Below are 13,428 nucleotides of genomic sequence, written 5' to 3'. Positions count from 1 at the left end.
CACTGCCAACGTCAAGTACAGAATTATCCTGGACTGAGGCATACTAAAACATAAACTTAAATAGGTACTTACAACATGAAGTCTTGTTCCCAACAAGGCTGTTCCCCTCGCACTGCTATTGTAGTGCTTTTAACATTCTGTACTTTCAGCGTCACATAGGTGTTAAATTTATCTGTCAAAAAAGAAGAGCTTTTTATGCAAATGTAAATCATACATGCACCAGTTTTAACAGTTCATTTTAATCCCATGTACACCAGTGTTTTATCACAACAAATAACAACTTATATTAAATGCAGCAACATTAAGGTCATAAAACACTCCTCAGCTATTCCGTAAGCCTACCTTTACAAAATTTTGACAACAAACCACTTCACAAGTGTGTCTTAGAGGTACAAAGTAAGTTGGAGATATAAAGAGGATTAGAGGAAATTATATCAGTGGGGCAGGACAGGGAGAAACAATGGGTCTGCCAGGGCAGTTCTGTTCATGGGTTTTGGGGAGAAGGTAAAACTGGGCCGTGCAGGGCTGGGGGACGATAAGGTGGAGGGCAGCCAGAAGTGATTAAATAAGAGATGCTCTGTGAGATAATGGCCTGGTGCTCATCTGTACAGTCATGGTCCAGGGGTGAGTAGGAGGAGGTGTCCGAGAGCTGGCACTTGGCTCTCAATGCTCAAATAGTTTAAATGCCCATAATTTTCTGCCCAGAATATATTCAATTATTTGATTTGCACAACTTTGTGGGATAGAAATTCTTCCTCATTTCCATCAGAAATTATTATTCCAAAACTATGCACTATAATTCTAAATAGCTGTCCAGGAGAAAAAATACTTTCACCCTTCATTGAGTTTTGGCCCAATTTGCTGAACCGTTCACAAATAAAGAGGAAGGGGATTGGACTTTTTTGCCTTCTATCACAGTGAGGAATGTGGGTGATGATGTTAACTTTTATGTAGTTGTGTGCCTTGTTGTCTTTTATTTGATTGGCTGTATGGTAATTTGCATATCACTGTACCTTAATTGGTACACGTGACAATAAAAAACCTTTGAAACCTTTGAAATGTCAAACTCTTCACTCCAAGAGTAAACCTAGTAAGCCTTTTGAATCTTCCCTCTAATGCAGGGATCTCCAAACTATGGCCTGCGGGTCACATCCGGCCCGCCATGAGATTTTATCCGGCCCGCAGCAAGCTCTTAGGCGGCAGAAGCTGCCGGCGAAGGTTCACCAGAGAGCGGATCGCCACCGACCCAGAGCCGGGACAAGGCGAGAGATCGCTGCGCCCTCTCGCAAACAACAAACTCAAGGAAACTTCCCTCCTCGCTACCACCGTCAATCACCCCGGGGAGAGGGGGGGGGGGGAAAGAGAGTCGGGGTAGAGGGAGCAGCGGGTGAGAGCGGGAGCGCGGGGAGGGGGAGGGTGTCAGAGGGTCCGGTGAAGGAGCCAGTGAGGTCTTCGCCACTCCCCCACTCACTTCCCCGGCCACGTCTCCCTCCAACACAGCAAAATGAGAACAAACACAAGAGAAACCTCCCTCCTCACCCCGGGGATGCAGGGCTTCTGAACAACAACTACACTTGTGTTTGTTCTTATTTCGCTGCATTAGAGTGAGACGGGGCCGGGGAAGAGAGTGGAGCAGCAGCACAGATCTTGCTGGCTCTAGACAATAGACAATAGACAATAGGTGCAGGAGTAGGCCATTCAGCCCTTCGAGCCAGCACCGCCATTCAATGCGATCATGGCTGATCACTCTCAATCAGTACCCCGTTCCTGCCTTCTCCCCATACCCCCTCACTCCGCTATCCTTAAGAGCTCTATCCAGCTCTCTCTTGAAAGCACCCAACAAACTGGCCTCCACTGCCTTCTGAGGCAGAGAATTTCACACCTTCACCACTCTCTGACTGAAAAAGTTCTTCCTCATCTCCGTTCTAAATGGCCTACCCCTTATTCTTAAACTGCGGGAGAGAGGGAGAGGGGAGAGAGGGAGAGGGGAGAGAGGGAGGGAGCAGCCCCCACAAGTGGCGGCGCTCCTTCACCAGACCCTATGACACCCTCCCCCTCCCCACGCTCCCACTCTCACCCGCTGCTCCCTCTACCCCGACTCTCCCCCCCACACCCCCTACCCCTCTCTCCTCTCTCTATCCCAGTGGTGGTCACTGTATTTTTTCTGTTTTATAAATAATTGTGTACCTACGGTATATATATATTCCAATATTTCAAGCTCTTTTAAAAAATTGAATATTATTTATTTGTTGCCACACAAACCTAATGTAAACTAACCAAATCTATCCTAACCTAGTTTAACCTTTCCTAATTTAATCTAATGTAACCTAGTCTAAACTTTCTTGAGTTCATTAAATGTATAAAACTCACACTTATTTATTTTTTCCTGCGGCTCGCAAAAATGTGCCAAATATAGCCCTCATGCTGAAAAGTTTGGAGGCCCCTGCTCTATCGCAAGCGCACACTGCCATGAACATGAAATCTCCCAAATGAATGCAGTGCTCCAGTTTCAGTCTCACTAGCGTCCTGCATTAAAGCTTAAGTATTTTTATAATTTAAGCATTTGCAGAGAATTTAGAAACAAGTTTGAAAATCAAAAATAAATGCAGATGCTGGATAGCAGAGAGCAGATGAGATAGCATCAATGCAAGGAGCAACAGAGTTAACTATTCAGGTCAGAGACTTTGTCAGAAACAAGTTTTATTGCTATTACATTGAAGCCGAAAGCTAACCAGTACTCTGTTGCTCTGCACCACTCATTACTAAATAGTCACTAAATATCTGAAGGTTACATGTCAGATAAGGTGCATATTCTTCTTTGCTCTGGTTTATTTTCACCCACATGTTTAGACCGTAATGTTGTATCCTTATTGTTTCGATGTGGTGATGCTTTATTCTTAATTGTTAACTGTATGTTTGTGTTGTCATTTGTGAGCGGAGCACCAAGGCACATTCCTCTTATATGCATACTTGGGCAATAAACTTATTCATTCATTCATTCATTCATAACTTTCCAAAGCTGAGAAAATTACATCCGGATTTCATCAATTGTAGATTGGTCCAGGATACCAATTAAGTTAATCATGCCAAACGTTATCAGTGTTAAACATTCACGTTTTTTCCGCGAAAAGGACACTTTTGCTGCAAAAATGTGCCATCAACAAAATGAACTTGATCAATTAAGCAAGATTTCTTCGCAGCACTTTCCAAATATATACTGTACTGTATTTACCAACTGCAAGGAAAGGGGCAGCAGTAACAATAATGGAGAGAATGGGAAAGTCTAGATTTTCTTTTTAGTCTGGTCTCAGAAATGGTGAACAGGGCCTTAAAAACTTTGAATCTCTGAAGCCCTTACCTGGGCTTCTAACACTTGTCTCCAGACAATCCTGACTCACATTTCTGCTTTTATCTCTGGCCTTTGTTCCAACCATCTACTTCTCAAAATCCCCCTAGCCTGTGCCCGCATATTACCTGCCACATTTTGACCAGCTTTTCCCCTCGTCCAGCTTTTTACTACTTCCCCACAATCAGTCTGACGAAAGGTCTCTGCCCGAATTGCCACCTATCCACTTTCTCCAAAGATGCTGCTTGACCTGCTAAATTCCTCCAGCAGATTGTGTTCTTTTGTGTATCAACCAGAATCTGCAGTTCTTTATTTCTACTGAGATCTAATCTGTTGGTCGAGACTGATCCCATTGGTTAAAATCATGTAGTGGTTGATGTTGCTACCTGAGGTTTTCTAGTAGTTGTGAAATAGTGACAATGTTATCCATTATGTCGCAAGATGGACAGAATCCATACTGTGATTTAAGGATCAGCTTCTCAGCCACTGAATGGAGGACCAGGACAATAACTTTCCCTGTAGCAGATTACAGAGAGATGCCTACGTAGTTAACCCAATAACATTCCTTTCTTGAAGTTGGTCACAATTTACGTCATCTTGAGATCATGAGCGTGTCCTCCTCTTTCCAGACGTGGCAGGCAAGGTTGTAAATTTAAGACTGATGTACCTCTCTGCCAACTTTTAGAACTTCAGAAGCTTTGTCAGTTCCCGTTCCTTTTAAGTGACACATGCCTTGTTTACTCAATGGTGGTGGTAAGGCAGAGGGATGGCTAAGAGGGCACTAGCATTTTGGGACATGGTTAAGCAATTTGTTGAACTGTTCCATGCAGAGATTGCTGACTATGTCATTGTCCTCAACATGTTCACTGCTTTTCGGCTCTCAGTGGCATATTTGGATCATAAATGGCTTTGTCAGCATTGAAGACTTCACATATGTCATGGTTATAAGTGCTGATTCGCTGAGTTTTTTTCAGTGATAAACCAAAATATTAAAAGAACACAGTGAATCAAGCAGCATCAATGGAAATAGAAACAGGTCAATGTATCTGGTCAATGACCTTTCCTCCATTTTCAATGTTTCTGGTTTTGTTTCCAATTCCAGCATCTGCATTTTTAGTTGAGTTCCATAATTATCACCAATTGGCTGGACATCTTGTGGTCTTTCCACCCACCATGTGTTCTTTATATCAGTATTGAGAGTCATACCATGGAAACGAGCCTTTCGGTCCAACTCATCCATGCCAACCAAGTCAGTTAACTGAACTAGTCCCCCACTTACCTGCACCTGGCCCATACACCTCCAAATGTTCCCTCTCCATTGTACCTGTCCAAGTGTCCTTTAAATATTGTAATTCCACCCATTTCTAAACTTCCTCTGGCAGCTTGTTCCATATACACACCACCCTCTATGTGAAAAGGTTGACCCTCGGGTCCCTTTTAAATCTTTCCACACTCACCTTAAATCCTGAGCTCCCTCTAGTTTTCAATTCCCCTACTTTGCGAAAAGACTATGACCATTCACGTTATCAATGTCCATCATGATTATATATACCTCTATAAAGGTAACCGTTCAGCCTCCTGTGCTCCAGGAGAAAAAGTCATAGCCTGTCCAGCCTCTCCACATAACTCAAAATTGTCCAATCCCAATAACATCCTCATAAATCTATGTTGCAACCTTTCCAGTTTAATGATATATTTTCTACAGCAGAGCTCTTGGGACCTCAGCTTTTATCTGACAACAGAGCTGTTCTTTTCCCTTGGGTGAGGTGAAACCTTCGGTCGAAGAATACCTTGCATTTGCAGTCAATTAGCTCCTGGACCTGCTGCTCTCAACAAACCATTCCTGATTTACGAATAATTTGACGCTTTCAATGGTTGGAAGTCAGCAGAGCTGCCTTTAAGATCTACAGCATATTTTCTATGGCAACGTTTCTTTTGAAACTATTATTTTAGAATCTTTACTATTTAAATGTGTATATTTTAATGCTAGGAGCATTGTAAGAAAGGTGGATGAGCTTAGAGCCTGGATTGACATCTGGAAGTATGATGTTGTGGCGATCAGTGAAACATGGTTGCAGGAGGGTTGCGATTGGCAATTAAATATTCCAGGATTTCATTGTTTCAGATGTGATAGAATCGGAGGGGCAAGAGGTGGGGGTGTTGCATTGCTTGTCAGGGAGGATATCACAGCAGTGCTTTGGCAGGACAGACTAGAAGGCTCGATTATCATATCATATCATATCATATATATACAGCCGGAAACAGGCCTTTTCGGCCCTCCAAGTCCGTGCCGCCCAGCGATCCCCGTACATTAACACTATCCTACACCCACTAGGGACAATTTTTTTTACATTTACCCAGCCAATTAACCTACATACCTGTACGTCTTTGGAGTGTGGGAGGAAACCGAAGATCTCGGAGAAAACCCACGCAGGTCACGGGGAGAACGTACAAACTCCTTACAGTGCAGCACCCGTAGTCAGGATCGAACCTGAGTCTCCGGCGCTGCATTCGCTGTAAAGCAGCAACTCTACCGCTGCGCTACCGTGCCGATTAGGGAGGCTGTTTGGGTGGAACTCAGAAATGAGAAAGGTTTAGCAACACTTATAGGGGTGTATTATAGACCGCCAAATAGGGAACGAGAATTGGAAGAGCAAATATGTAAGCAGATAGCAGATATTAGTAGTAAGCACAGAGTAGTGATTGTGGGTGATTTCAATTTTCCGTATATAAACTGGGAATCACATTCTGTTAAAGGGCTGGATGGTTTGGAGTTTGTAAAATGTGTGCAGGATAGTTTTTTGCAGCAATACGTAGAGGTGCCTACCAGAGAAGGGGCAGTGTTGGACCTCCTGTTAGGAAATGAGATGGTTCAGGTGACGGAGGTATGTGTTGAGGAGCACTTTGGGTCTAGTGATCACAATGCCATTAGTTTCAATATCATCATGGAGAAGGTCAAATCTGGACCAAGGGTTGAGATTTTGGATTGGAGAAAGGCTAATTTTGAGGAGATGAGAAAGGATTTAAAAGGAGTGAAATGGAAATTTTTGTTTTATGAAAAGGATATAATAGAGAAATGGAGGATATTTAAAGGTGAAATTTTGAGAGTACAGAGTCTTTATGTCCCTGTTCGGTGGAAAGGAAAGAATAATAATTTGAAAGAGCCGTGGTTTTCCAGGGAAATTGGACACTTGGTTCGGAAAAAGAGGGAGATATACAATAAATATAAGCGGCAGGGAGTAAATGAGGTTCTTGAGGAATATAAAGAATGTAAAAGGAATCTTAAGAAGGAAATTAGAAAAGCGAAAAAAAGATATGAGGCTGCTTTGGCAAGTAATGTAAAAGTAAACCCCAAGGGGTTCTACAGATATGTCAATAGCAAAAGGATAGTGAGGGATAAAATTGGTCCATTAGAGAGTCAGAGTGGACAGCTATGTGCTGAGCCGGAAGAAATGGGGGAGATATTAAACAATTTCTTTTCTTCGGTATTTACCGAGGAGAAGGATATTGAATTATGTGAGGTAAGCGAAACAAGTAGAGTAGTGATGGAAATTAGGAGGATTAAAGAAGAGGAGGTACGGACACTTTTGAAAAATATAAAAGTGGATAAGTCTCCAGGTCCTGATAGGATATTCCCTAGGACATTGTGGGAAGTTAGTGCAGAAATAGCAGGGGCTATAACGGAAAAATTTCAAACGTCATTAGAAACGGGGATGGTGCCGGAAGATTGGCGCATTGCGCATGTTGTGCCTTTGTTTAAAAAAGGTTCTAAAAGTAAACCTAGCAATTATAGACCTATTAGTTTGACGTCTGTGGTGGGAAAATTAATGGAAAAGATACTTGGGGACAATATATATAATTATTTGGATAATCAAGGCCTGATTAGAAACAGTCAACATGGATTTGTGCCTGGAAGGTCATGTTTGACTAATCTTCTTGAATTTTTTGAAGAGGTTACCAGGGAAATTGATAAGGGCAAGGCTGTGGATGTTGTCTATATGGACTTCAGTAAGGCATTTGACAAGGTTCCACATGGAAGGTTGATTAAGAAGGTTAAATCGTTGGGTATTAATAGTGAGGTTGCAAGATGGATTCAACAATGGCTGAATGAGAGATACCAGAGGGTAACGGTTGACAATTGTATGTCAGGTTGGAGGCCAGTGTCTAATGGAGTACCCCAAGGATCTGTGTTGGGTCCACTGTTGTTTGTCATTTACATTAAAGATCTGGATGATGGTGTGGCAAATTGGATTAGTAAATATGCAGATGATACTAAGATAGGTGGTGTAGTTAATAGTGAGGTAGATTTTCAAAGTCTACAGAGAGACTTGGGCCTTTTGGAAGGGTGGGCTGAAAGATGGCAGATGGAGTTTAATGCTGATAACTGTGAGGTGCTGCATTTTGGTAGGACAAATCAAAATAGGACGTACAGGGTAAATGGTAGGGAATTGAGGAATGCAGTGGAACAGAGGGATCTGGGAATAACTGCATTGTTCCCTGAAGGTGGAATCTCATGTGGTTAGGGTGGTGAAGAAGGCGTTTGGTATGCTTGCCTTTATAAATCAGAGCATCGAGTATAGAAGTTGGGATGTAATGTTAAAATTGTACAGGGCATTGGTGAGGCCGAATCTGGAGTATGGTGTGCAGTTCTGGTCGCCAAATTATAGGAAGGATGTCGACAAAATGGAGAGGGTACAGAGGAGATTTACTAGAATGTTGCCTGGGTTTCAGCACTTAGGCTACAGAGAGAGGTTGAACAGGTTGGGTCTTTATTCTTTGGAGCGTAGAAGGTTGAGGGGGGACTTGATAGAGGTTTTTTAAATTTTGAGAGGAACGGACAGAGTTGACGTGGGTAGGCTTTTCCCTTTGAGAGTGGGGAAGATTCCAACAAGGGGACATAGCTTCAGAATTGAGGGACAAAGGTTTAGGGGTAACATGAGGGGGAACTTCTTTACTCAGAGGGTGGTGGCTGTATGGAATGGGCTTCCGGTGGAAGTGGTGGAGGCTGGCTCGATTTTATTATTTAAGAGTAAATTGGATAGGTATATGGATAGGAGGGGATTAGAGGGTTATGGTCTGAGTGCAGGTAGATGAGACTAGGTCAGGGAGAATGGTCGGCGTGGACTGGTAGGGCTGGACAGGCCTGTTTCCATGCTGTAGTTGTTATATGGTTATAAAAATAACACAATGTTTGGACAATGCTGAATCAAATTCAAACTATGTATAATTTGATTCCTGATAGCCGATTCTACACTTCAAGAGAGCATCAATATCTTCTTCAGCAACAAATATGTCAGACATATGTCAGAGGGGGAGGGGATGGGGAGGGGGGGATGGAGGGGGGATGGAGGAGGGAGGGAGGGGAGGGGGAAGGGAGGAGGGGGAGGAACGGGGGGAGGGGAGGGGGGGAGGGAGGGAGAAGGGGGGAGGGGAGGAGGGAGGGGGGAGGGGAGCGGGAAGGGGAGGAGGGAGAGGGGATGGGGAGGATGGAGGGGAAGGGGAGGGGGGAGGGGGGAGGGGAGGAGGGAGGGGGGAGGAGGGGGAGGGGAGGGGGAGGGGAGGGGAGGAGGGGAGGGGAGGAGGGAGAGGGGAGGATGGAGGGGGAGAGGGCAGAGGACCATCACGTAAATCAACCTCCCTGCCATTGACTCCAACAACATATCACGCTACCTTGGCAAGACCACCAGTATAATCAAGATCAGTCTCACTCGGGTCACTCGCTATTCTCCTCTCTCCCATCAGGCAAGAGGTACAGAAGTGTGAAAACGCATACCTCTAGATTCAGGAACAGTTTCTTCCCACCTGTTATCAGGCAACGGAACCATCCTATCAGCAACTAGCGAGTGGTCCTGACCTACTATCTATCTCATTGGAAACCCTCGGAGTATCTTTAATCGGACTTTACTGGACTTCATCTTGCACTAAACGTTACTTCCCGAGATTATCCTGCATTTTTTTCACAGTGGATGGTTTGACCGTAATCATGTATAGTCTTGCCGCTGACTGAATAGCACGTACCAAAAATGCTTTTCACTGTACATCGATACACTCCCTCCCTTTATCCTGCCTGAAAAAAACTGAAAGCAATTTTCCTTGAGTGGTCTCAATAAGATATGCCTATTTATTTCCTCAATCACCTTTGCAATAAAGGTCAATATTCTATTGCAAATAATTCTTAATAATTTGCAACACTTGCATGCTACTTCTGCGTTGAATGAACAATGATCAGATGAATATCAATGAACAATTTCAGGTCAAGACCCTTTTTCAGTCTGACCCTTTCGGATGCTTTGACTGCCTTCTACCATAGACACAAATTCAATATACCTATTCACCTACAAGATTGGTGATATTTTGACCTGAAACAGCACCTATCCATGTTCTCCAGAGATGCTGCCTGACCCACTGAGTTACTCCAGCACTTTGTGGCCTTTTGTGTATTAACCAGCATCTGTAGTTCTTTTTTTCTGGATATTCTGCTTTTTAATTCTTTCCATCAAAGTCTAACCTTACCATTTCCCTCTATTATACTTCATCTGGGAGATATTTGCCCAGTTAACCTACTAATATCCCTGACCAGGTTTTGCGCTTCCTCCTCACAGCTTGTTTTCCAGTTTTTATTTTGCACCATCAGTAAATTTGACTACAGTATATTTTGTCCTGTCCATTACGATTGTACATAGTTGAGCCCCGGGTCATATCCCTGTGGCACCAGCTTGGAAGTAACTCATGTACCCTGACAAAAAATAGTAGAAAATGTTGAAAGTATTCAGCAAATTGGGCAGCATTTGCAGAGAGAGAGGAACGGAGTTAACATTTCCAGTCACTGAGTATTCATAAAACAAGGAAAGTTAGAAAACAATCGCATTTTAGGGTGCAGAGATGGGGGAAGAGTGCAATGATCAAAAGGAATATCTGCAGTAGGGTGGAGACAACGGAAAACACCTGGATGACAAGAGTGGCATAAAATCAACCTTCCTTCGTTTCTAAAATGTTCTCACAAATCTTTCCACTTCCAGTTTACCACTAATTTTCACAATATATAATGTAATTTCTTTCAATTAAATTCCATTCTTAACTCCCTTTATTATCCACAGATGGATTGGTCTTCTCATAGGGTCTTCATTTCTCTATTGAATATATTTTTGTTGAAATTTATGAACTAATCTCCTTAAAATCCTGCCATTGTCTCCCGAGTTTATTTTTGTAATTTCCCCAATCCACTTTATGCACTCTGCTGTCAACCCTCCCAGTCCAAAAAACAAATCTATAGTGTAATGATCATTCTTCTCGAGAGTATCTCTTACCACAAGATAATTTATTATCCTGTCTAATTAAACATACCCAGATCCAATGTAGCACAATTATTTGTGTTTCAGCTGAAGGAGATCATGCTTTTTTTGTGAACTATCCTTGCTCCTATCTTAAAAGTTTAAATTCCATTCCTTCAAATCACCCCTCATACTTTTAGTTAAGAAAATACATCTTACTCCTGACATTCATCATAAACCTTTTTGTTTTTAATTTAACATTAACTCCTTTGTCATTCTTCGTGAATTAGCGCAGGCTGTTCTTCTTTTTCCCTTCAGAGGAATTCAAATAAAGCTGTAGGATTTGCTTTTTAAAATTAGATTTGAGGGACATGATTAAAACAGTGTAGACAACTAGTGTTAAAAAAAATCCCTTGTAACTTCCGATCCTACATGAAGAGAATTCTATCTTTTCGAGCCTGAAACACAAATAATTATGCTAAGTAAAGTGTTCGTAAATATTTTGGACCAGGTATTTAAAATGTTTCTAAAAATCATTGTTCATTTTTTTTTTTCTTAATGGAACTACACTTTTGTCACTTTCTTTAAAACAATCTTTATAATATAACACCTATTGCTCTTACTGTTCAGTTTATTCAATTTAAAGATAACATATTTAATAATACATAATTCAATCTATACTCAAATCAACCCTTTTGCAGTTCCAATTCCAAAATGTCACTTTTGATAAGGAAAGAAAAACATAAATATGGGATTCAGAGGTTAAACATTCATATTTTAAAACTGATTTACAAAAATTACATATCACAATATTGTTTATTATTCCTGTTGGAACTTTTTTGCCAGGATATTGAATTTCAGCTATTTTCAGTGCAATAACCTACTAATATCCCTGAGTAAAACGTATCATTAATTGGCGACGAGGATAAACTTGTTTTGAAGTTTCGTCTGGTGACTTGCTGTTGTGGCTACAATGGCTATTTTTGGCTCAATAGGAGAATTTGATGTTGCACAGGGCGACTGGGTGCAATACGCCGAGCGCATTGAACATTACTTCCTAGCCAACGACATTACAGATGCAGGAAAGAAGAGGGTTATCTTGCTTTCCGTGTGTGGAGGACCAACGTACAGACTCATTTCGAGTTTACTTCCTCCACAGAAACCTGGGCAAGTTGAATATTCTGAGATTGTGCCAACAGTCACGAATCACAAGGTCCCGAAACCATCGGTCATCGTCCAGCGTTACAAATTCAACTCTCGTCATCGTCAACTGGGTGAGTCAGTCGCGGATTATGTGGCCGAGTTACGTTACCTCGCTGAACATTGTGCTTATGGTTCGAATCTCAATGAAGTGTTACGTGATCGTTTGGTGTGTGGGATTGATGAGGACCGCATTCAGCGTCGATTATTGTCGGACGCAACGCTGGATTTCGACAAGGCACTCGGTATCGCCACCACTATGGAGACGGCAGACCGCAACACGGCTGATCTCCGATACGGGAAACACAAGCCAAGCGAAGTGATAAACAAAATCGCGAAATCAAGGGTGCCTCACAGTGGTCAGCCCAAGCGGGTAACCGTAAGAGGATCTTTGTGTTATCGCTGTGGTGGCTCTCCCCACGCTGACCCAAACGACTGTCCACCAAAACAGGTGGATTGTTTCAACTGCGGTAAAAAAGGGAATTTTTCACGGGTGTGCAAGTCGAGTGGGAAAAATGCTCAGCGTGGAAGAAAAAAACAGCAGAAAAAGCAGTCATCCGGAAAAACTGATAAAAGCCACCAACTGACCGAGGAAGGTGATGTGTATGGTCTTTGTCATACTAAAAGTGAGAAGAAAGTTACTCCTTTCACTGTGGACATGTGTGAGGGGGGAAAGACTATCCCCATGCAAATCGACACTGGAGCTGGAGTTACGCTTATCAGTGAAGAGACGTGGAAGGACCAGTGGCGAAAAGGCGAAAGGTTACGCCTTCGTGATAGCACCGTGGTTCTCCGTACTTACACTGGAGAGAAAGTGGAATTGTTGGGAGAATGTTCGGTGCCCATCTCCCACAACCAGCAAACAGCGACGCTCAAGCTGCTGGTAGTGAAGGGGGCGGGACCAAACCTACTTGGCCGTGAGTGGTTGAAAGTTCTGCGACTCAACTGGCAGGAGGTGAACCAGGTCAACGTGAACGACCGCCTGCAGAGCCTCCTCTCCAAATACGGTGACCTCTTCAAAGCGGAACTCGGGACGCTCAAGGGCTTCGAAGTCGACATCTACATCGACCCGGCCGTACCACCGAAATTCATGAAAGCTCGACCAGTGCCGTTGACCCGTCGCGATTGCGTTGATCGCGAATTAGATCGCCTACAGGAGGAGAAAATCATAGAACCCGTTCAACACTCGAAATGGGCAGCACCGATTGTCTCCATTGACAAGGCAGACGGTACCGTGAGAATCTGCGGAGACTACAGGTTAACGGTGAATACAGCAGCTCGATCTGATACGTATCCGATACCTCGGATTGATCAGTTGTTTACGAAGCTGGTGAGGGGGAAGCAGTTCACAAAACTTGACCAGTCGCACGCTTATCAGCAGTTGGTTTTGTCGTCCAGATCCCGTGAACTGGTGACGATAAATACCCATCGCGGTTTATTCCAATACACCAGAATGCCGTTTGGCATTTCAACAGCACCGGCAGTATTTCAGCGTACGATGGACAATCTTCTGGCGGGGATTTCTGGGGTTGCTGTGTATCTGGACGATCTGCTCGTCACAGGTAGTTCCGAGGAAGAACACCTCGACAACCTCGAACAAGTCCTCCGCAG

At 43.2% G+C, this 13,428-nt stretch overlaps 1 protein-coding gene across 4 annotated transcripts in view; it reads right to left on the bottom strand.

Annotated features, from left to right (window-relative positions):
• The window catches only part of LOC144592116 (protein unc-13 homolog B-like), a 344,358-nt gene that overhangs the window by 261,893 nt on the left and 69,037 nt on the right, over nucleotides 1-13,428 (bottom strand). For all 4 annotated transcript variants that reach the window (XM_078396494.1, XM_078396502.1, XM_078396509.1 and 1 more), the window contains exon 3: nucleotides 73-172. In XM_078396494.1, coding sequence (XP_078252620.1) covers nucleotides 73-172 — 100 coding nt within the window. The remainder of the gene's footprint in view (nucleotides 1-72; nucleotides 173-13,428) is intronic.

This window comes from Rhinoraja longicauda, chromosome 1 (genome assembly GCF_053455715.1).
Source record: "Rhinoraja longicauda isolate Sanriku21f chromosome 1, sRhiLon1.1, whole genome shotgun sequence".
Taxonomy (NCBI): Eukaryota; Metazoa; Chordata; class Chondrichthyes; order Rajiformes; family Arhynchobatidae; genus Rhinoraja; species Rhinoraja longicauda.
The sequence above is the reverse complement of the archived record's forward strand: the minus strand, read 5'-3'. Positions and strand labels throughout refer to the sequence as shown.